Source organism: Battus philenor, unplaced genomic scaffold, assembly GCF_028537555.1.
Source record: "Battus philenor isolate CCGP_79_NKW_IND1 unplaced genomic scaffold, ilBatPhil1.0.hap1 SCAF_8, whole genome shotgun sequence".
Classification (NCBI taxonomy): domain Eukaryota; kingdom Metazoa; phylum Arthropoda; class Insecta; order Lepidoptera; family Papilionidae; genus Battus; species Battus philenor.
In genome coordinates, this window is record NW_027181748.1 from 2827598 (window position 1) to 2849537 (window position 21940).

General features: G+C 32.3%; 1 protein-coding gene across 1 annotated transcript; it reads right to left on the bottom strand.

The window, feature by feature from the left end:
* Positions 1-732: 732 nt before the first annotated feature.
* On the bottom strand, positions 733-19951 carry LOC137931588 (membrane alanyl aminopeptidase-like). Its single transcript, XM_068775031.1, has 15 exons — positions 19855-19951; positions 16742-17295; positions 16210-16377; positions 15717-16031; positions 15251-15434; positions 13830-14071; positions 12724-12916; positions 10018-10207; positions 8937-9037; positions 8551-8727; positions 6939-7123; positions 4614-4781; positions 2944-3090; positions 2078-2147; positions 733-1074 (listed from the first exon to the last, which is right to left on the bottom strand). Exons 2-15 carry the CDS (start codon positions 17293-17295, stop codon positions 760-762), a joined length of 3009 nt encoding a protein of 1002 aa, XP_068631132.1. The 5' UTR covers positions 19855-19951; the 3' UTR covers positions 733-759.
* Between the last annotated feature and the right edge of the window lie 1989 nt (positions 19952-21940).

Genomic DNA, 21940 nt, shown 5'->3' on the forward strand with positions numbered 1-21940 from the left:
CAAGATTGGTAGCCCTTTGAGATGCTACCTTCGTACACTGAAAAAGTACGCGGGTAGCCGTCTCTTCCTCTTTCAAGTACGCAAAAGATTATCCGTAACACCTAAAGCGATGCCTGTCCGTTATAGAAATAAGTAATATATGTAATACATATAATGGATACGAAACTAACCTTTAATGAATAAATTTTAAAATAAACATCATAAATAAAAATTATGAAGCCTTACATTAATTTAGAAGGAAGACGAAGGAAGAGAGGCGATGTGCGAATGGTAACAAGGTAGAGAACAAAATAAAAGAGAATGAGAAGGACAATAAAAATAATGCAGGATCGTAGAAAGGACGAAAGAGGAGCGAATAATAAGCTTCAGTAAAAAAAAAATTGTACATAATGTCCTAGCTTGCACACGGAAGGGGTGTACGAAAGATCCCCTAAAACGGGAGCCAAAAAAGTAGGAAGACACTCTGCGTTTTAATCAATTACTTTGGTTCGTCATAATTAACTCTTACCATATATATATATATATATATATATATATATATATATTTATATATGGTTAGAGTTAATTATATATATACATATATATATATATATATATATATATATATATTTAAATTATTCTCGTTATTTATATGCTCATGTATGTTAAGGTACAGAATAAATAAAATACTGTATGTAACCAAAAATAGTTTATTAAAAATAATACTTATATAACCATAAAATTTTAAATTAAGGCACTATTAAATTACGCAGTTACATTTTAAAGTACAATGTTGACTACGATCGCTAGAGTTAGGGCGAAAAGTGAGACGAAAGTTGTGACTGCAGAGTCGGGTAGTGCCGGAGTCGACGGCTCAACGATTGGCGGTTGAGTCACCGTAGTTGGTTGAGTCACAGGCGACGAGGTAGTTGAGGTCAACTGTAGGGAAGCGTCACCGGCCACAAAGTAGTTATTCAAATCATCAGCAACTGACGCAGCCCATCTTATGTTGTCAAGTGAGTTGTCGGCACCGTTCAGCACTGCTTGATAATCGTCTCCCAATTCAACGCGGTTCTGGTTCGCCCAGGCTCGGAACTAAAATAAAATTTACACGTAAGAACTTAACAATATTATATTTATTGACGAATAGTTAACACAAAAACCAAGGAAGGATTAGTCATTTTTTACACAAACATTACATATTCTGAATTATTTTTATTTAGAAAAATTCAATAATTTCCATTTGATACTCCTCAATTAAACTGTGATTGTTTTACGTTTCGCTATTTTCTTTTTACATCATGAGTAAAAGTAAAGAAAAGTTCGCAACACCAGATTATTATAGATTGATCGTACCATGTGGTAAACGTACTGTACTGCGCCTTAGATAAGAGCAGTGAAGTGGGGACCAAGAAAAAGGAGCATAAACGCTGCCGTCGCAAGCGTTAACGGCAGCCTGAAGAACCGGAACGACCAGTTAGCTCCCCCCTCACGCCGCGCACATACCTAAGGCGCGGTACTGCGATTTTGGTGGCAATTTTTACTATTTTTTACTAAAATACCTCTAACGTGGGATACAATACATTAAATGAGTACAATAAATCGACTTTTTACATGCAAAACCCAAATAAAATAACAAAACAAAATATATCGAACACTTAATTCGTTATTATAATTTTTAAAATTCATTAGGAAAAATATCGAGGCCTAAACATACCAAAATAGTATTGTTATATATTATTTTTTTTATTTTATTCGTGTTAAAATTATTTTAGGTTATTATTAATTTTGGTTCAAAACTTACACTTCAATATTTTATAACAAATTTTATTCTCTGTGGTATCATTGGAAATGAGCATAATATTGTGTTGTACTGTATTTTAAAAGTTAACTGATAATTATTTATTTACTTTTTGAGAACTTGAAAATAATAAAAGTTAAGTGTATCAAATCGAATTGGTCCATAGTTTAAATTAGAAAATTACTTTAGTAGTTTCATGTAATATTATGTTATTTCTTTTAAAAAAATTTAAATTATTAATTCTATATTTAATTTTCCTCGCAACTTTACTAACACGGACAGTTTTAATATATTTACCTCATTGATTGCAGTTTCATTTCTCAGTCTCGATGAAATATACGACAGAGGTACAGATGCAGAACCGAATCTAAAATTTAAAATAGATAAGAGTTATTTATTGTATAATGAGATTTCTTCTATGCTCCTACTCATCACGATATCTCTAAAACTCTAAAGTTTATAGACTTAAAATTTAATATGATTATTTGTTTTAGTAGGTAAAGATCAGCTAAGAAATATTTTTTTATAATTTCACTCCGGATCATTCTAGATGCTGGCTACCAGCTACTCCATGCTCTTATGGCAGAAACGTGCATTTACAGACCATGATATTTTTAATAGAGCTTTGAAACTAAATAACGGATTCAAATAATATTTAAATTATATGAATATACATTGAGAAAAGTATATTTGCAAGATAAAAACAAAATTAAATTTTTTAAAATTTTGTGCAGTATGAGAGAGCTTAAAACACTCCCTAATATGGATTGCAGGCTGATTTACGCAGGTTTGACAATAAAAAGTTGTCTGACGTCTGTTATTAGGTGTGTTCCTGTCAGAACAGATAACGCAATCCCTTTTTATTGTCGGTGAACACGTTCTCAAGTTTTCTTCTAACACAAAACTCACTGAGATACCTTTTATATATCTTAATAATTTTATTATATTATGATATGATGCCTTATGTTATTTCAAGAGAAAATATCAGGGGAACATGCACGTCTCAGAAAGTTTCGCAGAAATAACGTAATTCCCCGTAATCTCAATGTCCCCTCAAAGGGTGAAAATTGCAAAAAATCCATTTTTGGAACTATATTCACTAAAGGCAGCACGAGAAGTGAGTAGAATACAGTTAGCAAACAATTGAATCTTTATATACTCACGCAGCGGTGACATTCGAAAGATTATTTCTGATGTATTCGAAGACTATTTGCACATTGCCTTCGTTTCCGGTCACAGCGGAATTGAAAGCGGTCGTGTAATCTTGTGGACGAATTATATAATTATCTTGCACGATAGCATTCAAGAATCTGTCAACAAAAAAATACATTAAAATCATCTAATAGAATCAGACGTTACTTCGCCCTCGAAATCTATTCTAATTAAGAAAGGAACCTAGCTACTTCCGCTATGCAGCAGTAGTCATGCAATGAATTGCGTCGCCCGCTCGTCCGCTGAACTAAAACAACTACCACCGTATATCTACTCAAAACATGTTTCACCCCTCCACGTGGCATCCTCAGGAGATATTACACCGACCAGTGCCAAACACAGAGTGAGTTCTCACATTAAAATCACTCCATAATCATAATTGAAAAAAGGCATTAAACTTTAAAGGGGCGAATTTATAGTTAATCCGTCAATAAGTGAATACTCTGAAATGTGTTACTTTAATGTGTTTTTTTCTATCAGAATTCATTCATTGATTCACGACAGCCGATGGATGAACACTGCAAGGCGTAAAGCTCCGCCAAAGATCGCCGCAACAGCGGGTATTGCGGTGCCTGCATCCAAAGTCTTGAACTTAATTAAATCGTCGATCTACCTAGTGAAAATCCAACCCACGTCGCGTCTACTGACTCGCAGTGGCCACTCGAAAACCCTTCGACCCCAAATATCGGCAGCACATGCGATGTGGCCTCAGCACTGCCACTTATTCACAAGCAATTCTTCTAGCTATGTGACTTTGATTCTTCTGCGAATTTCCTCATTCCTGATTCGATCTCGAAGAGATGATCCGGCACAACCTTCTCTATGTCTCTATTAGAGTACGATAGGCCAGGAACAGATGAATTATATTATTTTTTATTAACAGATGAATTATATTATATCTTTATATATTTATTTTCAATATGTTTCATAATTACGTTATTTATAATTAATGATACCATTGAGTCTTTAATGGGTTTATCACACATTAATTGATAGAACATGAGCTATACATTCACTTCTTTAAAGTTTCTATAACATTTTTTAATCAACCTTTAAGTTATCTTTTATGCTATTAAAAATAAACTAAGGTTCTAGAAATCCTACCTCAGGGAAGAGGAAAGAAATCTGAGGATATTTAACTTACCAAAACCCTTCAAGTTATTACACTGCGCGGTGTAAAGAAATCTAGTAATATCATTGAAAACGCTTTTGTCAGTATTTCTTCGCTCTATGCTAATTTATAGTCAAAGCTATACCAAGGTATGTTGATACCTCCCCTGAAACCCTCGTTGGCCGTCGCGAAGGTTGGAGACCACATCGATCTATCAACTTATCTTACTTACTTATCTATCTTATATATATTTATACATATATATACATATATATATATATATATATATATATATATATATATATATATATATATATATATATATATATCTTAAAGTCATTAAAGTAAGTATAAAAAGGTTTTAACAAGGCCGCATGATCTCGCGACTTTGCGAGGATGAGTCCCAGGTACTTCACATTAGATCAAATACGATACGTGTTAAGATGTCAAACTTTCGTAGCACCACTTTCTTTCGCGATTGCCTAAGTTGATAATAAAACATATACGTACGTAATAAGCGAATTCCTATGCGGAGTGCAACCAAGAACACTGAGCAACAGGATCTTTTCAGTATATACGTTGTGATTAAGGAAACGGTTCCACAGGAATGTAAAATCGGCCTCCGATCCATCGCGGAGGGCGTTACAATATACCCAGTTACGACTGTTGGGTGGGATTCTGTGAACAAAAATAATTATTTTATTATCAAATCTATTAGTAATTTTTATGCATTAAAACAAAAAATTGGATTTTTTTGCTGTCATTTCAAGTCTATTCTGGGGATACTTTTACAGATTGGTGAGACTAAACCTAACCAATATATAAAGATTTCAAATAGCACTAGTTTAAAGTGGCTTGCATCTAACGTCTTTCTAAACAAGATCGTCTATCCAAGGTTGGACATCCTATATTGCACTTTCTCCATCGCCTTTCTCTTTCGCTGCCATTTGTTCCGCTCGCCCTTTGGCCTGCACACTGTCACTTTAACTTGCTAAGTTACCTAACTATGTCGTAGCTTTTGTTTGTCTACGAATAACTTCTTCCTGATTCGAACTCTTAGAGGAATCCCAATCATAGCCCTCTCATAGCTCGTTGAGCACCTAAAAGCTTATTAATTAATATTATGCATATCTTTAAATAAAAACGCAGTGTTCCATGCTCGCAACCAACTTAAATCTAATATATAAAATTCTCGTGTCACGGTGTTCGAACTTGAACTCCTCCGAAACGGCTTGACCGATTTTTACCAAATTTTACATGCGTATTCAGTATGTTTGAGAATCGGCTACTATCTATTTTCCATACCCCTAAGTGATAAGGGTGGTCCACCCCTAAATTTTATTTTTAATTTTTTAGACAATTTTTTTGGTTTTTATTTTATTATGATACAGCATACAAAAATACATACAAACCTAAATTTTCACCCCTCTACGATCAACCGTTATCTTACATTTGTTAATTAAAAACTTTAATTTTTTTTGCAAAACAACGTTTGCGGGATCAGCTAGTATTCTAAATATGTACAAATATACTAATTAAACTAATTGATGTAGAATTAAAAACTAGACACACAACATTAACATTAAATTATTAAAAAAAGAGGAATTAAAATAAACATTCCTTGTATAGTTAGGGGACCAACCCAGCGTTATTCTAGATTGATATATGACCTGCTTAAGCTATGGTCTTCAATGATTACCATTTAGGTTGAAAAATAAACAAAGACATACACACAAATAATATTGAAACGATATTGGACTAAGTAAAATCTTATTCTTATCAGCCGATGGATGCATACTGCAATGTATAGTCTTTTCCCAAAGATGGGCACAGCCTGCGAACTTAATTATATCGCCGGTTCGCCTTGTGAAGGGCGTACTCACGGCCACCAACGGCCCAATCCTTGCCTCTTCACACGAGCTATTTTTCGAGTTACGTCAGTGATCTGGGTTCTTCTGCGAATGTCATTATTTCTGGTTCAATCTAACAATAAAACTCTATAAATATCCCTCTCCATTTCTCTCTCGGTTACTTTGACCCAACTTATGTGGCCCGACACAAGTGACTATATTTCGGATCAGTACGTTATCACAATTAAATCTAATAGATTCAAGCGTTATTTTGCGGAAGTTCATCCTAAGTAAGAAAAGGACTACATAAGTATAAGGAGCTATATATTAGTCCTTTTCTTACACTATTAAATCATTTCACACTCTTATTAATTATGAGGTCTCTCCACGATTTCCCGAGTCAGATAAAGAGCTACGTCTTTAGCAGAAAGAGGTCGCTGATACTAAACTCACCAGCTTATCCGGTCTTATTTGGTGTGTCCTACTATCTCGTTAATATTTGATATTTAGATATTATATTTGATAGTTAGTGCTTTGACAGTCTGGGCTGCAAAAAACTAGCGAAGTTTAAGTTCAATCATCGAGCAATATCAGAGCATCTCTGCAGTAATTTGAACACACGATGGTTCTTCAAACAGAATATTAAACGCGCCTTATTTGTCTATATATGCTCAATAACTATAAGCTAAGCTATATAGGAATGCCAATAAAATCCCATGTAAATCAATTCCTTTCACCCCACCCATCTAAGTGCAAGCTTCAAATGTGTAAGAAGTTCTATCTCTCAAGTCTTAGCTTTTTAAGCACTATTCTGACATTTCACTTTTGTATTGTAAATATCACGTCTCACTTATTTTTCGCAATTTTTAATCTTAATTATAAACGACCTCTTAAGTGCGGCACTTATTTGTTCATGTTATAATAGCTATAAGCTTCTTGCTATGTTTTTATTTATTTTGTATAAAAAAATTAAAATGATACTTACTCCACTCCATTATTAATCAGATTACGGAATTGCTGTAGAGCTGCTTCTCTGCATTCCGGAACACCGATAGAGCACAATACTGGTGCGAGCTGGTATCTCAGGTATGACCTCATAAATGATTCATTTTGAGGGGGATAGTAACCTAACTCGGATATTGAAGTGTTGGCCCATCTTGCTATTTGCGACTGAAAAACATTAACAAATTTTAATACATGTTAATTCTTTGCAAAGTTTTCACAAATAGAATGCTTAAACTGAAACGTTTATACGCCGTGCCGGATAAAAGACGCTTTCAACTAGCTCAAAATGCTTACTCATTTTACATAAACTTTAGCAGGAGTCTATTATCGTTGGTTGAACCGAATATGGATAGGACGCTCTTAAATTTCATAAACAACTCCGAATGCCAACTGATAATGGACTTTAATTCTTTCTTCATAAAGTCCGACATCGCTATATGCATAGTCGACAACGCAAGTTTCGAGATGTACCACTATCATCCGTGACAATACTATCTTTTAAGTTTTACAATACGAACGGTAATCCACTAACCGGATCTATGGTAGAACTTTTCGTGGAATTAATGCAAAGTTTAGACAATAATTATTTCATTCAAACAGAGTGTTAGTCTACCATTTGAACCAACGTCGTGACATTACTTAAAAACCTAAGGACGACTCGAAAAATTTGGCTAAAAAGTTGTTAAATTGTGAGGTAAATTATAAAAACAACACATCGGTTTTCTCGTATCAAACATTTGATATCAATCATAAATTTGATTAGCTTTACATCATTGATTTTATAGAATACATAAGATATCATATATTCATTACAATGAAAATATAATCACGTCAATACTAGTCTCACAGTGTACAAATTTGAAAATGAGTAAAAGTAATCATTTTTTATTATTAAGTCATGAAATAACTTGATCACTATCATAGCGATCTCATGTTTTTACATCTTATTTCTTTACTTATTCATTAATACTGCACCATGCCTGTAACTTTGATAATATTTATGTAATTATTTGTTATTTATCTAAATAAAACCTTCATATTTCTTTATTTTTAAGGTAAAAGATTATTAATTGTTCACTTTTCTTCTGTAAGAAAAATACCAATATTTAGCCACTTCCGCACATGCAGTGGTAGTCGTGCAACAAAGTGCACCGCCCGCCAGCCCGCTGATAAATGCGTAAGCGACAAGCAATGCGAATTACACAACTGCCACCTTCAAATCACTTAACACGTGTGTCACCCCTCCACGGGGCATCTTTAGGAGTTATGCCACACCGATTAGTGCCAAACACAGAGTCACACTTTTCTTCTGATTTCTCTACATGATGATAAATTATACGGGTAAAATCTTTAAAGGGATGAATGAATAGATCGTTTTCTGTCAACTAATGCAATGTTCAACGTAAAGTGCTATTGCGAATTTTTGAAATTCGAATCAGTCAATATTTCAATTAATTATTGTTTATCATTTGTCCTAGCAGACTGGTTAATGTTACTGGCCTGTCGCAATCCAATGCAATGTTTTTAGTCACAAAAGAGCTATATATTCACGCCTTTAGACATTTAAAAAAGTCGACAAAATACATTCATACCTCTAAACGGGCTAAGTTAGGAGTACCGGCGAGTCTGTTTCTAATCCACGAGAATCCAGTTATAGCAGCAACCCATGGTGTATACTCGGTCTCATTCTCAAGGAAGGAGAGGATGTTAAATGCTCTTGTATAAGATATAAGTCCGGAACGAGCAAATTGGAACGCATCATTTACGATCTGTAAATTGAAAAAATTAACATTTGTAAGGCACATTACTTGCAACCAACGGCTGTAACCAGAAGGTAAGTAGATACGAACAGCGCAGGACTGATCATCTTGCTAATCTTTAATGGAGGTATATATCTTGTAGAGGGCGTCGATCAACAGATGATGATGATGATAATGATAATGGTGATTAAGTCTATTTAAAAATATTGTATATTTACCTGAGCCCTATTAAATTCGTGTATTTGAACCCTGTTGGGTCCTCTCAAAGCCATAATTATCAAATTCCAAGTGTAATCATCATAATTAATTCTGTAGAAACCTGAAAAATTTAATTTTCAATTAAATTGCATTATAACAAAGTGAAAACTCTGTTCTGATGTCAGTAGAAACAGCGGATTAGATTAAATTAAATAAATTATTTATGGCACATGATATACATGTGTACAATAGAATTTCACAATCAAAACATACCACTGGTGAGATTTAAACTCAGTATTAAAAATATATTATTGAAGAAAGTATATTATTCTATCCAAGAATACTATACTGATGATAATGAATGGTATTAAATGTTGTTGATGCTCACTCAGGAAGCTAATTATTGTCGCGTTCTCTTTATAAAACTATATTTGTAAAAAGCAACTGTTGAGTTTCTAGCCGTCTCTTTTCGGCAGAATGTTGACATTTTACGTTTATTGATGCTAAGGCGCATGCCTATTCGAATAAAGAGTATTTTGATTTTTTATTTTTATTACCAAAAATTTTGTATCAAATTTTACTTCGGCATTCGTGTTCTCAAACTTCATACTTTTTAATGTAATAAAAAATTGAATATTTATCGAAGAAAATTTCTTCGTTTTGTTTTGATTTATATAATAAACTATACAGGAAGATTGTTCAGAGGTGCAAATGAGGTGAATTTATATAAATATTGCTTATATATATATATGTATATATATATATATAATATTTATTAAAAAAAAAACAGTAATTTGAATTTCGAAATCGTTCATTTTTGGTTTTGGCATTTTTGGAAAAATCTGCAAGGATATATATACATATATATATATATATATATATATATCCCTGCAGATTTTTTGCTGTCAGTCAGTGTCAAGTTATTTGGTTTATATATTCCAAAACATATAATAAATTAATATGTGATTGAAAAGAGGTGTAAATAACTGCTTTAAATGTTTTGTTGAAAAATGAACTTTATCACAGTTTATTTAAAACTTTTACTCCTATAACCAATTAATCTGTATATTTAGCTGTCGTTAAGTATAGATATGAACATACCGGTCTGTTGTTTGTTGAATATCACCCAATGGTCGCCGATGGAACCGCGGTTGATCACAGTGACGGTGTTACGGATCACGTGCGAGGGTTTGGTGTTGTTAAAGTCTGGGTTAGCAGCGGTTGCAAACGTTATAGGAATGATCCAGTTGGTATTGATTGCTGAGTAACCAACGTTTATATCGAATCTTCTCTGTAAATGAAAACAAAATTTGTTTAATGAACCCTTTTAATGTTATGTGTTATTTTTTTTTTAACAAACTAAGGTGTGTTTTATGAGGCATTCAAAATAATTGCCTGTTGAATTTATTGACACTTAAAATTAATACTTAACGTAAATTAGCTTAAGAGAAAAACGGAGCAAAGTAACATACTTCAGAAGTCAAGAACCTTAAGAGTAGAAAAAAGTTCTCTATATATACAAATAAAAATAATTTGAGTGTCTGTTTGTAATATTTACATAGGCATAAATGAATATTTATGGTACATATACAATAACTACATTTAAAAATTTTATGTATATCTGTCTGTATGTTTCGTCTATTACCTGAAATGGCTGGACCGATTTTAACATAACTTGTATTGTTCATTTTTATTTAAGAAAAATTAAACAAAAAAACATTATAAAAATATTTTTTTTTTGTTTAGGAAATTAATTTCCTTGTGGGTAAAGTTGCAGGCATAACTAGTGCTAAATAAATTAATAATAAAACACGTTTGTGAAGTAAACGGCTTGAATGTTACATACCAAAAGCAATTATTACGAAATTCTTGTATTCACAAAGTTATATGACTATTTATACACTTCTGTTTCTATTAGTGAGACCGGAAAGTAATGTCGCTTTCTTAAGTTTAATTCACACTACTACATTTTTAACAAGTTTTTATTTCTAATCGACAATATATTCACCTTCGTTATCAACAATTTTTTGCCATTTAGTATACAAATTTTTAAATGCCGGAGCGGTAAATGAATCAATAGGTTTTTCTGTAAAATATGTCGACAGAAACGACTTTACTTTCCGGTGTGTGTCACATCAGTGAGGACTCGTGTAATTGTTAGTAGTTCGGCGATAAAAAATGACAGTTCAAGTATGGCAACTAAAATTCGATTCTACTAATTTGATATAGTACATTTTCATTACGAGTCATATTTAGTGTCTAATTGCAAATCAATCTAACTTAGCTGATTATAAACTGGCAACACTCGATATTACTAAAGAGTATTAATATAATCCTTGATTGAGTTTGATAAAATTTCTAGATTTAGTTTCATTCATATATTCAGAAATTTGTCATTATAAATAATTACGGACTACTAAGATGTGGATCATATCTTCAAATTACGGATGACAAAATCTGCATTGTCAAAAAACAGCGTATGAAAACACTGTAACAGATTTGTAGGGAAAACCATAAAACTAATACGAAAATTGATTATTAAAAAGTGATGGAAATAAAATTCAATCGTACAGTACTTTGGTTAAAACTTTAATAAGAAGAAACCTTATTAAATTATTATTATAATATCCTTGCACATAAAAAACAAATAACGCATACACCTTTTGTTTTATTTTTTATTATAAGAATCTATGTTTCACAGACATTAGCGTTCGTGTAATAGTTTTATATTCACGTTTCTTATTTCCGCTCTTTTTTTGGTCACGTTTTATGCATGTTATAGCGTTTAATTAAAAAATAAAGTCTCTTAAGCTATCTTAACGACGCCCCAACAATATCTAGTTTTCTCATTTTTTATTTCAATTAGTAAAATCTATATATCTATCGCATTTGAATCTTTTAATAATCTAATCCATCTTTACAATTTAATTTATTGTAGACAGTTTGAGAAGTAATTTGATTTTAGATTTATACAATACTGGCTTGATAATATGATTCTTTTTACAGCCTGAAATGCAGGAGGTTGTCGAAGACTTACACCAATACCTCACTTTGCGACGTGGTTACGTTCAAAAAAAACACGACGCAAATTGAAACGCCGCAAAGTGAATTAAGATTTTCTATAGTAAACAATGTAAAGATCGAAGATAGGTTCCAGGTTATGGGTACAACATTTTAAAAAGAAAATTGAACAAAGTAAAATTTAAAAAAAAAACAAAAATAATATAACTCTGCCAATAAATAAATTGGAAAAATATATACCTTATTTGTAATCAGAATCAACACGTTAAAATTTATATAAATTTATTATTCTCTTTTTAAAAAAGCACAACACACTACGTAATTGAAACTGAACTCCAAAATTAGCAAAACAAAGTGAAAATAAAACTGTATTAAAATTGCATTGATTTTTAGTAAGAAAGGGAATCCCCAAGTTTTGATGGCATGGCGCAATTAGAAACAAAAGTGATGCCATCTTTTGGAAAAAAAGAATATTTCATAAAAGAAGAAAATTAAAGACTCGAACCCAAAACAACACAACTTCGAAAATCTAACGACGCACAGTGAAAATTAGTAATAATTGAGCAGCGACGCAACTTCGATAAAAACGCAAAAGGAAACGATGCAAAGCGAGGTATTGGTGTACCGCTAAGCAGACTTGCCTGATCTGAGACAAATTTACATGTCTTATAAGTTAGTATTATGTCTCATATCAGAATATACAAAACCAAAGTATATATATAAAAAAATACTATATATTACTTTTTAAAATACTTTATACTATTTATTATAAATATCTCAACTTACCTGTGTGATGGTCATATCGCCTGTAGCATGATCAACATTTACGGTTAAAATAGGATGACCTGCCTGATCAGTCCAACTTCTGTAGTATTCGATGAAATTAAATTCTGTTCCGTACGCAGATAGAGAACCCGATGATAATCCAACTGCTTGCAAGTTTTCGAATAAGTGGATTGGTAGAGCGGTATCAAAAGAACTGTAGGAATTTGCATAATTTATATAACTTAAACGCGAATAGCGGACGAATATGAACCAACCGAGAACGTATTAGAAAAATAGTAGACAAAAAAGAGACAGTGTATTGACAAATAATATATACGAATACTAAGAATATTTACAATTTACACGACCCTAACACAAGGGCAGCGACTGCATTTCTGATGGCGCCCAAATTTAAATAAGTGTTCGAATTTATGGCGTCCAAATTCAAATCGGCGTTCGAATTTAAATAAAAGTAATGTGGCTTAGTGGCCAGTAATACGGAACAATAACGCTACACTATATAACTTAATAATATCATTTATATAATTAAAAGCTTTTTAAGATGTTAATTTTAGTTAAAGCTTAATTTTTCGTATAATAATAACATCTAGCATTTCAAGCAAATAACTTCTGCAAAAGTTATATATACTCAAAATTTGAATTAAAAAATTCTTTATTTAACATACATTGCATGAATTTATCGGCATCAAGTCGTGTCTACTATCTGTTCTGATAATTTCAGAAGTTAAAAGAAAGTCAGCGAGACAATCACGTCCACGGATTGCTACCTTATATAAAGTCAGTTACAGTGTGGTAAAAAATCTAAGCACACATTTTTTTAATCTAGCAATAGAAGCTATAAGAACATTATCAAGGAGTCTATTGAAACATGTATAAATTGTCCATAGAAAAATTTCCTTGCTCGATTATATCGAGTCTTGGGTACACAGAATTTGTTTTTGATTCTTACATTATTCTAAATATTGTTCTGGTATTTGTTGTTGTTGCTTTAATAGTATTTCGTTTTATTAATAATAATGTAATGCAATTTACAACTATACAAAAAACAAGTGCAGTAAGAGAAAAGCAGAGAGGAAAAGAGTTAAAGCAATCAGTGATTTTCTTACCGGTCAACCAGATAGTTCCTCAGACCCTGCCTGTGAACATCGAAACCTAGCAGGTGCTCGGTCATTCTAATCACAGCTGCTCCCTTATTATATGAAATCGTTGAAAACATGGTGCGAACCGAAGCAGGACTACCAATACCAGGGTTATTGAGAGGATGAGAACTATCCACGGAGTCACTAAGAAGCGATGCGTGAACTTGTTCCGTAATAAACCTTGTTCCTAGACCCATGTAGTCTTCAACCTTAAAAAAATAATTATGTTAAATCTCTCCGGTATGCTTCTCATACCATTATATAATTAGATACAAGATCTATCCATTATTTATTGCGAAAGTAAATAAAAATATTTATTTATTGTTGTATATCCATTCTGTTTCGTTTACAATAATTATCCTATAACATTAGTGCTAGCACACTAGTGCTAATATTTTTTTCCGAGTCAAGTTTAAAAACCTATCAACCAAATATAAAACATTTAGGATAGTACAAACGCGTTTGATAAACATTTTTTTTAGTTAAAAATCAAATTTAAAAATCCTTTTTTGTTCTATAAAGACTCGAAATAAATGTCGCTTCCATAAAGCCAAAAGAAAATCGACGATGAAGGCATATCTCCAACAGTGGACTATGGCCAAAATTATGATGATCATGTAAACTATATCAGATTACTCTAAATAAATATAATAGTATCATTACATAAATAAACTTTTTCCCCGTCAGATATAAATATTAAAAAGTAAAAAACTGTAGTAAATTTACAGTCAAAAATTTGTTTACGTTCATTTTAAAACAATGAGTGATATCACTGTCTCTAGACCATGTAAATATTTTGCATGTGTATAGCTTATTTAAGAATTCTGATTAACAATCCTAAGTCGAGAAGTCAATTACTAGAAGACACTAATATTATTTGAAACATAAAACATCGCTCACTGATGAAGAAGAAAAACATCGTTAGGAAACATAGCTTTAAACCTAAAAATCAGGAAGTCATATTTATGTCATCCTTTACTTCTACATCATAAAGCTTATTTTATTTATTATTCTTTATCGTATAAATTAAAAAATGCATAGTTGCTTAATAGTAAAGAAAAAAATGTAATGGGCAGTCTTATCACACCAGGCAATTTCTTCCAGACAACCATCGTACGAAAACGTCAGAATAATAAATAGAGGGTGATTAACGTGTACAATACATATATATACAAAAGATCTATATAGCATATACACTTATTATAAATACAATAATAAATCAAAACATTAAACTTACTTGGATAGCAATTGCCGCAAAAGGATTGAAGAAACAGTGTAAGAAAAAAATCGTGGGATAAATAATTATTGTTCTAGCAAATATTTTTAAGACAATTTCTTAAAAATTACTAACTGCAGAACATAAAATGAAAATTAAATACTTTACACACCCAATCCGTAAGGTAGTATTGATAGTATCTCGCAAATCCCTCGTTGAGCCACAGAACGTCCCACCAATCGCAAGTTACCAGATTCCCGAACCACATGTGAGCAATTTCGTGTGAGAGTATATAAGCAATCAATTGCTTGTAGTAATCATTTGTGTGCTCAGGGTCATACATCAAATACGCCTCGCTGTTAAGAAGCAAATTTGTTAATTCAAACAACAACGTAGGAAACTTTAATTGGAACATTGTTCAAGTTGGCCCCAGAGGAAATTTAAACCATCTCCCCCGTATCCCTTTTGGGATTCTTCTTATAAAAACGATCACTATATATATATATATATAAATTGCAAGTGAAAATCGAGGTCCTAAATTAGCTTAGATAGGCCATGCCTTAAAATACAAGCAATATAGTGTTAATGGAATTAAATAAGTAAAACAGATTTAGAAATATGATTTGCTTTTTACGTACCGATAAGTAAGTAAGCCCCAGTTTTCCATAGCACCAGCCGAAAAATCTGGTATAGCCGCTTGTGTCATCTTAAGATACGGATGCATAGATGTGAACGTCATTGCAGTATGATTGTTCATCTCAGCTAATAACTGTTGGCCGACTTCAAACGCATATACGCCTTGGTTGTTATCTATTGCATTAGGTCTAGCAATAACTTCATAGGTAAGATTACCATTTTCAAACACTTCTAAAGACGAATATTCAGCGACTATCAAAGCTAATAAGTAAGTTGACATCACAGGAGTCCTGTAGTATATATCATCAGTGTATGTCCTGTGAATACAAATAAACATTCGATAAGAATATATTTGCGTTTATTTAAGCAATACTAGACTTCATGCTGCGCCGAACTCGGCCATCGTTTGGTCGCTTTCTACAACAAACAGGGGCTACCGGGGCTGGTATTCTAACCTGTAGCAACGAAACCTTTTGAATCGTAAATAATACTCACGTGTTTTCGACTTGTACACTTTCTCTGATCCTTGTGCAAGACCAGCTCCGATAGTTGATAGTAGGACGTCTAATAGTAATGTCAAATGTTGCCTTAAAACTCGGTTCGTCGTAGCAAGGAAATGCTGAACGTGCTGACGTCGCTTGGAATTGGGTGCTCGCCATCCACCTTAAAAATTTCATTAACTTTATCCAAAATCACTAATCGTAGATGCCGTAAGTGAGAAATACATGACCACACCGTCCACACATACGGGAGTGGCCACAAGCATTTATGAGGTCTATACATATTTTATGCCCATATGTAGAAGTATTGTTAAGCAACTGATAAAGCCGATATCCTGTTCAGGGAACCGTGCGCTTGGTTTTTCATGGAGCGGATTCAACAAAGACTTTGGCGTGCTCCTAAGTGAGTTAAAAATCTCCAGCTGGTTCATTTCAGCAAATTCAACGCTAACCGCCGTTCCACAATTCGTGAAATGTAAATTTTCTTAATAAATTTTAACACTAAGTTAATATTTGATAAACTTTACCTGACATCATCTGTACTATTGTTCCGGAACCAACTTCTATAGATTCCATACATATCCGTCCTTAGTGGCGCGCCAAATGATATACTCAATGTGTAGACGACAGGGTTTGTTGGATTATACTGTAGCACTGTGTTGTTCAATCTGACTCTTAAAAAGTGATACTGCGTCTCTTCTATATGAGTTGTTGGTACAACTATGTTATTTTGTTGCAGCACTACATTATCAATATATAATTCATGTGTATGTATAACGATTTCATTTACATTAGCTTGATTTGCAACAAGATTAATGTTTACTTCTCCTTCTAGTGCCAATCTAGTAATATCTATGGCCCAAAAAACATTGTAATGTACAGGTCTTGTTGTTCTGGGAAGTCTGTAAAGGTTGTAATCGTTCCTGGCAAGTCCATCGGAAATTTTATCTATATTTTCAAATACTTCGCCCGGTAACTTCTCATCTCCAAATATTGTTGACAAAGGTCTTGGAGGAATTTGAGGTAAAGCATGTGCTGCGAGGCACAATGCCAATAATAGAAATAGTTTTACAGTCGCCATCTATAACAAATGCGTGAACAATTTTTTACGATTTGAAACCATGCTTCTTATCTAAGTTTAAACTTTGAAACGTATTACGTTTATCAGTAATCTAATCTACATTTTATGTTGTCTAAATTATTGGTAATTATTGGAAAGACCTAAAAATGCGCTATCATTATATTTTTTGATTAAATCTAACAAATCTTTTGTCAAATCGTATGAAACTGTTTGAAAAGAACTTGTTCTGTTTCATAAAGACCATTTCTGTAGTAAATATATATGATATGTTTAAAACAAGTCAAAGAATATTATTGGTATAGTATAAAAGGGACTCTTATCAACTTTATCAGTAATAAATGTAATTGTCATGCAACGATTAAATATATTTGGTGACCTTCAAAAATATAATAAATTTACACACGAACGACAAATTACTGAGAACTGTTCTGTGGATCATCTATATCAATGTGAATAGGAATTTATTCAAACTCAACATATTCTTAGCTTTAAGAACATTCAATACCGCTTTTTCTTATCAAAATTAGTACACCGCGCTATATTAAGAACACAGAACGTGTCTAGTATTGAAATAAAGCACAAAATAATCCTTTAATAAACTAAATTTGCTAACATGAATAAAAGTAATTTTTTGCTTAAAACGTTGTAATCTTCGTTTATATTAATAATAATATAAATAAAGATTATGTAAAATATGCTTTATCGTCATCATTATTTCAGCTGTAAGACGTCTACGGTTGGACGTAAGACTCCTTCATAGATTTCCATTAGCACATGCATGGAGGGGTTGAGGGGGCGATTATTAAGCTCGTGAAGCTAACAAAGGACATATATATATATACATATATATCTTGCGTTAGTAATACAAAAACAAATAAATATAATCCAATAAAGATTAAAAGGTTTTTCAGTGATAACAGTTAAGCATATAAGCTCGGGAATGAATTTCTGTAAATAATGTATTTTTTTATATATGTAGTTGTAATGGAAGAAACCTGTTCAGTCTACTCTTAAAGGCGTCGTTCCATATCTTGGCGACTCTCACCAAAAACGAGCTGTCTAACCATTTAGTCCAAACTTTTGGGCATGCAGAACTAATGGATGAAACTTTTGTCTGCGCCTAGTAGTCGGATAAGGAAATGGAGATGGCTCAAACAGTTCGAAAAGAGCCTTCGAGCACTCTCCAAAGTGTATCCTATCAAAAACCGATCAGCTGGCAACTCGACGCCGATGCTCAAGGGTGTTTAGTCTGCTATTTTAGAGCTTTTCGTTGTTAATTAACCTACGGGCTCTTTAGTCAACTGAGTCCAAAGGCATAGGAAAAACCCACTGCCTTCGTTAGTTTGGGATTAGATTAAGGCGCTTGTGGGGCCCAAACGTGTAACTTAATTTTAAGTATAAGAATGCAATTAAAGGGAAATCGATTTGCTTATTTTTTTTATTCAATACAACTCTTCTTTCATTCTTTACTTAAGAGGAGTGATATCTAGAAATAATCAAAGTGGATCAATAGTGGATTCAATAAATATTTGCCGCAATTATAAATTATTTATATATATATTGTAAATATAAAGTATAAAACAGTAGTATATAGTAATATAGTTTATAGTATAAAACAGTCGTGCTTAGCACCATTGATCTTTCAAATCAAAAGAAAATACTCATGACTGTGCCGCAGTCAGGCAACGGTATGAACGTGACTAAAAATTCAAGACAATCCAAAGTTCGAGCCGCTAAAATTAGTTAAAAAGGATATTTCAAACAGACATATAGAAAACAAACTTCATAAGTTTTAATATCCAATTTCTGATTTTAGAGACCAATGTATATTCTTTAGTAAATATTAAACAATTTTTATAGCTAATTTGCTGACAATTGTTGTATAGTAAACAGTTTCAGGAGTAATAAATAATATAATAAAAATGACAATATTATAGAAAGAAAAAAGTATTTCCAATTTCGAATTACCTCATATTATTTCATTATCGTTTAATATTTGTACCTACAGACTTTGTACTACCAGAAGCTATCTGTCCGACGCGTTACAATAGAAAAAAATAATGTATCCTATTTTACATTGATCAATTCGTACAGAGCGATTAGAAATGTGTATGAAGGTTAAAAAAACCTTTTTTTCTTAGAAATTAGCTACACATTCACATTTTTAAAGCTTTTACACTTATAATCGATCATCATTTAGATATATATGTTATATATATTTAATTTAAACTTTGGAAAATATAAAAAATTACTTAGAATATAAAAACAATTTATTTTTTTAAATCTTTCTATTTTTGAATAAATGTCAACGTTGTTTTTCTTATAATACAGTCACTTTAAGGACTCTCACAAGAAGTAACAAGAAATATACTAAGAATATATTCCGTATATTATCATTTTATCTTGATTTTGGAACAAAAAAGAGAGTTTTTTTTTTAATGGAGTTTAAAAAATAAGTGCATAGAAAACAGGACATAGGGTCGTATATATATAATTAATATAATTTATAACATTCATTATAAAACTTTTTTTTATTGGTTTAAAATTTAATAAACTTACTTTAGATGATCACCAGGCGACGAGTTTAGAACGGGACGCCTTTCCCGTAACTGGATTAAATTAATATAAAATTATTTGAAATATACTTGAATCATTATCAACAATGACATTCAGAGCTATCGATAGACTAATCAATCTTTTGGCTAATTATCTGGTAGCGATAGTAGATAATGAGTAATGCTCTTATCATATACACGAACTATAGTGACCAAGTCAAACAAATATATTTTATTTTCGTTTCCTACATGTATCATTGTTTTTACCTATCTGTAAATAGACCGATGAGTGCAATTGAGATGGCTAAGCTCGGGGTTTTGCTACGAAATCGAATTAAAATTAAAAAGATCACCGACGTAGCTCTGAAGAATTTCTCGTCTGAAGTGGCAGTGGGCGGCACATGATGTGGCACACCGATGGCCGTTGGGTCCGGAAGTTTATCGGTGGCTACCACGAGCGCCACTAGGTAGAATAATGACATAGTTAAAGTCGCCGGAAGTCGCTGAATGCAGGCCACGCAGGATCGGTCGTCGTAGCAATTTTTGGAGGAAGCCTTTGTCTTACAGCAGGCTTCCATCGGCTGAAAAGAAATATAAATAAACCTATTAACGAAGTACTCATGAGTACTGCAGTTGAACGCTTAGTAATATCATAGATATAAAATGTACTCAGAAACGATAATCTACAGTATAATAGCGCTACCAAAACCGCTGTACCGCGCCCGCAGTGAGACGGGAATGTTTTAGCCGCACCGTTCCGTCAGCCGTCAACGCATGTATCGGCGGCGCTTATGTTTCTATTTTCCTCGGCCCCCCACCTCACCGCGAACATACCAAAGGCGCGGTACATCGAATTCAAAGGCGATTTGACAATAGCACTAATTTTTAAAGTCAACTTACATTTCATTAAGCCGAAAGACCATTAACTATCTTTATAAACATGTCGTCTCCTTAAAATGTCTCAAAACAAAGTTTTATTTATTACTTAAACTATAAAATAAGTTGTTGTAAGCTCGTAGGTCGCGAAACACCGAGAAAATATATATTATACAGGATGATCGGATATTGACCTACAAACTTTAAAGAGGTGAATGTACCTAGTTTAGACATAAGTTTTATGACAAAACAATAACCCAAAAATTTCAAATAAAATAATTAAATTTTAAGTTTTATATATGATTATGTAGAATGAAAAAGATATGTTATCGTACTAAACTATTTATTAAAAGTGTTCACCCTTAACTTCAAAGCTCTTTTTTAAACGAACGGGCTATTTCTCAATGGATTCTTTAGACTCATTTGTCAGCAAAAACCTTAAAGCTTTCATACCCATTTCTAATCACAATGTTTATGTATTTTTTCTAAATAAATGCGACAAGTCAACAACATCAAGCAATTATAAAGACAGAAAGTGCATGGAGTAAATAATAATTAATTTTAATATGTGAAAATAATTTTTGTAAACGCTTTTTCTTACTATTTTATCATTACGTTATTTTTTATTTCTAGAACCATCCTGTATAACATTTATGTTAAATTTATAAATTGAGACAAAAAGTTGTAGATGGTTCATTACTCACATAACATCAAGAAATAAATATTATTATATTTGCGCAATGCATTAAAAAATAACGTATTATTAAAACGAGTGAGAAATAATTCCATCGCTATTGGATAAAATTCGAAACGCAAAAGATGCTAATGCTTTATGAAAATTGATAGTAGTTCACACAAAGGGATTTTGCTGAGTGAGAGTCTAAAAAGCACTTTAAACTACAGGCCATTCACAAAACAATAAGTGCATTTAACCTCTGTAAGCAGAAAGAAGCAATTGAAGCTCTTCGCTTGCACACTTTCAATCTCGTCGATTCTGATATCCTTGAAAAGTTGACATTTTAAAAAGCGTAAAATAAGAACGATGCTCCGTGTCATTTTATTAATTTAAATTCAAAATGGCTGAAACTGCGGTATATTTCGAAAAATTTAAAAGTTTTATTACTAAAGAGTGACGTTGCATCGCATTATTTTAATATAAAAAATAATTATATATTATTAGAGCATTCATCATCGTCTTTATAGCCGAAAGACTA

What these genes read in the sequence shown, in the direction of transcription:
- LOC137931588 (XM_068775031.1), bottom strand. Translation starts at nt 17,295, where the DNA reads ATGGCGACTGTAAAACTATTTCTATTATTGGCATTGTGCCTCGCAGCA. An exon ending in ATTCAACAAACAACAGACCG is followed by an intron (nt 9,038 to 10,017) that starts GTATGTTCATAT and finishes TAAATTTTTCAG; the next exon opens with GTTTCTACAGAATTAATTAT. An exon ending in CTGATTAATAATGGAGTGGA is followed by an intron (nt 4,782 to 6,938) that starts GTAAGTATCATT and finishes TTTTGTTCACAG; the next exon opens with AATCCCACCCAACAGTCGTA.